Raw genomic sequence first — 3,830 nt, forward strand, 5'->3', positions numbered from 1 at the left:
GCGTCAAACGACCGGTTACGTCAGGGACCATATTGAAAACGGACTAAATATTGGAGGACTATATTGTAGTTTTAAAGTCGGGTGACCTAAATGCAATATTCAGAAAAATTCAGTGGCCATTACTATACTTTACCCTTAAATATATTATAGTTATTATTCTAACCATATTTTATAATACTTAAGTTAGAAAAGTATTAAATTGAATTTGTAATCTTTTAAAAAAAACTGGAAGCGTTTTAACTTGGAATTATACTACTCCCTAACAAATGGCAGGTGTGTTTGCAATTTAACGTTGTTGGAACAAACTGTACCGTCAGAATTTGTTACAGCTTTTATAATTCATAATGGACAAAAAACACTAAACAAAATAAATTATAACTTAATTTAGAGGATGAGATATTAGATCATTTATATAAAATGAAAATTTTAAATTTGATGTTATAAATATGAAGATTAATTAAAAGGACATCTTATAATAAATTTTTATATTATTCTATCTTAATTTTATATTATTTCATCTCATTTATTGATTAATAAATTAAATAACTATGGTTAAGAAGATAATATGCAAAATTTTCCTTGGACTGGATTATATTCCTTATTCTTTCCTCAGTTCCTTCTTATCTTTATACTAAAATTTTTGGCTGAACTACATTTTTGACCCTGTAACTTTTAAAATATATATATATATATTAGTTTTATGTTCTTTTTTATTTATTTTAACATCAATTCTTTATTTTTTTTATCAAATTAAATCACTTAAAAGACAAAAAAACATTTGTTAAACTCATGTCATTTGTTTTTTTTGGGTACTTTTCCATCCCGACATAATTTAAAATGGTAACAATTTAGTAGATCTATTTTAATTTTTGGTGGATTAATTTTTAATTTAACAAAAAAATTTAAAAAATGTAAATGTTAAAATTACTTTTTTTTTTCTTTTAATTCAAGGGTCAAAATGTCGTAATACACATATATATATATAATATATATATATAACCCATTTGGCCTATTACTGAATTGGATTCCTTGTAACATCAGCTTGGAAGTCCCACAGGAATCTCGCCCTCTGTCTCTCTCTTTGTCTATTTATTTAATGTTTTCTTTTGAATGTTGAAGCAATAATTGTCCACACACCATCTTCCTTAATAACTAATCCCTCTCCGCTTTCTTCTTCCACTTTCAGCCCTTACAACTTTTTACTTATTTTTCTCCTTTATTATGGCTGTTGACCTACACGACCCTTCCTTCTTCATCCCTTCTTCTCAAGATCATCACTTTGATGCCCTGCAAAACAACAACATCAACAACAAACCTTACTTATTTGCCTCGTCTGAGTCTGGCTCTGGGCTGAGTTCACCCACTGGTTCCGATCACCTCAATTCCACCATCACGGAGAGCAGTGAAGAGGAAGAAGACTGTTTTATTGCTGAGCTCACTCGCCAGATGGCTCAGTACATGTTTCAAGATAAAGATAAAGATAAAGATAAACAGGACAAGGTAACAAACATTCGATTTTCTCTTCTGGGTTCTTGTTTTTCTATTTAAAAGAAAAAACTGGTCTTTTCTTTTCATTTGATTTTCAGTCATATGGTTCTCCCATGGTTGAAAAAAATGAAGAAACAGCAGCATATGGCCATGGGTTTCAATCAAAGCAAGCACTTATCGATGAACAAATAAGAGCTATCCAGCAGGTAAGCATGGATCTTCTCTTTACTTTTCCTTTTTTTTTTAGAATTTAATTGCAGTAATTTTATTTGTAATTCATTTTATAATTTTACAAGCTGAAACAAAAGCAACCAATGAAGCAGCAGAAGGAACAAAGCCGAGGACCAAGCATCATCAAAGACAAGGGAAAGTCCTCGGGGGTTTAACAATGGCTATCACTCTAATACTCCATGGCATACTCTACATCAGCAGCAGCAACAACAACAACAGCAGCAAAAAAGCAAGAAACAAACCGGTTCCGATGAGAGGGCGGTTTTCCTTACCGGCTCTGGCTCGAAAAATGGTTCTTCCGGAACCGGTGTGTTCTTGCCTCGTGCAACTGGTGGAACTCCTTGCAACTCACGCAAGAAACAAGGTTAGAAACAAGTACCTTTCTTTCAAAAAAAAAAATCTTAAGAGTAATTGAAATATTACTTTTATGTTAATTATGGTCGCTTTAGGATTTAGACAGAGTTTGGTCGGATTAGTTGGGGATAGTTAAGTGTTCAGTAGACTGTTAATTATGCCAAACTGTCACATGTATTTTCTATTATTTTTCACCTAGTAATACTTTTACTTATAAATATAGATTCCTTTGGGACTAGAGTACCAAATTAGATCGCCAAGATTTCAAGAATGTGAACTGGAATCTTCCCTGGTCCCCTTAATTCATATGTCAAAATTATATTTTATCTTCTTGATTGGATTAATTCGAAATTTTTAATTTTATCTCATGTCAGATTTTGTTTTAATTAGGGTGTGCTACTGTGTTGATTCCCGCCAAAGTTCAGGCCCTAAAGCTCCATTTTGAAAAGACAGGGACTCGATCAAGATTCAATACTACAGATTTTAACAGTAATAAATGAGAATTTTACGTCTTTATTTTTTTTTTGTATTTATCTTTAGCCATGTTAGCTTAAGAACTTGTTCATGATCCCGTACAGATGGTTCCAGCGTTGTGAATTCGCCACAAAAGGGTCGGTCCGGGCGGAGGTGCCGGTACGAACCACCATGAAGAAGTGGGTCTACCTCAAGAATGGACTTATTAGGGAAGCCTTGTGTGGATTGTGTTTGATTTGTAATTGATGAATGGAAGGGAACAAAGCAAAGTTCCGGAAGGAATAAAGTGGAAGGAAACAACAGGACAGATAAGATGGTGGTAAAATGGATATATGGAATCTAGAGGGAATAGACACATGTAAATAAAATGCGTAGGTAGTCCTTGTTTACCTTCCTGTATCATTGCTGGCTGCAAATTTGGCTTTTTCTTCTTTTTGTAAAACACTTGTAATAAAAATCAGCTATCAGCACTATAAGTGTTTGATTTGGTTTTCGTTTCCATCTTTATTTTCATTTTATATATAGATTTTGTCACAACAATTATTGATGGAATGATAAATTTTTATATAAATTTTATTTAAAAAAAAATTAATAGCCTGTAGCTAAATTAATGATCAATTAATTCGTGAAAGCAAACTTAATCAAAATTTAGTTATTAGTATATTATTTATCTTTGTACGTCATGATTTAATCCGATTTTGATATAACGAGAACTTTATTGATATCCCATAGGCAAAAAGGTCTTATCAAAATTCAACCGATTTTAATTTGATCTCATTTTATAAATTAAATTTTTTATAAGACAATTTGAGTTAGTTCGTCTTTTGAAAGATAAGGTTAGATTGAATTTGATTAATTTTACAGTGAAAAATATTTGATTTAATCCTCCGAATCATAAATAATAATATAATTAATTTTTGTATATTTAAGTATAATTATATAATATTGCTCTAATATACCTTCCAATTAACTTCATATTTTACCCAAAAGAAGTAAAAAAATCATAATATATATTGTGATAGATCGAGTGTATATTTTACGATTTTACCTTAAAAATCGAATTAAATTTTAGATGAGACAATACTTCTTTAAATACATATTGTATAGCCAAGGAGTGTTGGCACAAATGGTTGAGATTCAGGAATTTGAGCTTGTAAGGCCAAGTTCGGATCTTGCCACCGTCACTCTTGGCGAGCAATCTGTAAATTCCCATGTAAATCTCAATTGGGTCTTAGGTATGTCCTGGTCCTGGACTGAGAAGTCACCCCTTACTTAAACTTTTA

At 31.5% G+C, this 3,830-nt stretch overlaps 1 protein-coding gene across 1 annotated transcript; it reads left to right on the forward strand.

Moving 5' to 3' along the window:
* Positions 1–1,056: 1,056 nt before the first annotated feature.
* On the forward strand, positions 1,057–1,948 carry LOC120159257. The gene is made up of 3 exons (XM_039169892.1): positions 1,057–1,500; positions 1,587–1,694; positions 1,785–1,948. Exons 1-3 carry the CDS (start codon positions 1,222–1,224, stop codon positions 1,872–1,874), a joined length of 477 nt encoding a protein of 158 aa, XP_039025823.1. The 5' UTR covers positions 1,057–1,221; the 3' UTR covers positions 1,875–1,948.
* The last annotated feature ends 1,882 nt before the right edge of the window (positions 1,949–3,830 follow it).

Source organism: Hibiscus syriacus, unplaced genomic scaffold (assembly GCF_006381635.1).
Source record: "Hibiscus syriacus cultivar Baekdansim isolate YM2019G1 unplaced genomic scaffold, ASM638163v2 tig00111344_pilon, whole genome shotgun sequence".
In the NCBI taxonomy this organism is placed as follows: domain Eukaryota; kingdom Viridiplantae; phylum Streptophyta; class Magnoliopsida; order Malvales; family Malvaceae; genus Hibiscus; species Hibiscus syriacus.

Excerpts from the sequence above, each read along its gene's own strand:
- LOC120159257 (XM_039169892.1), top strand. The coding sequence starts at position 1,222 with ATGGCTGTTGACCTACACGACCCTTCCTTCTTCATCCCTTCTTCTCAA. Across the intron at positions 1,501-1,586 it reads ATAAAGATAAACAGGACAAG|TCATATGGTTCTCCCATGGT; the intron begins GTAACAAACATT and ends TTTGATTTTCAG. Across the intron at positions 1,695-1,784 it reads AAATAAGAGCTATCCAGCAG|CTGAAACAAAAGCAACCAAT; the intron begins GTAAGCATGGAT and ends TAATTTTACAAG.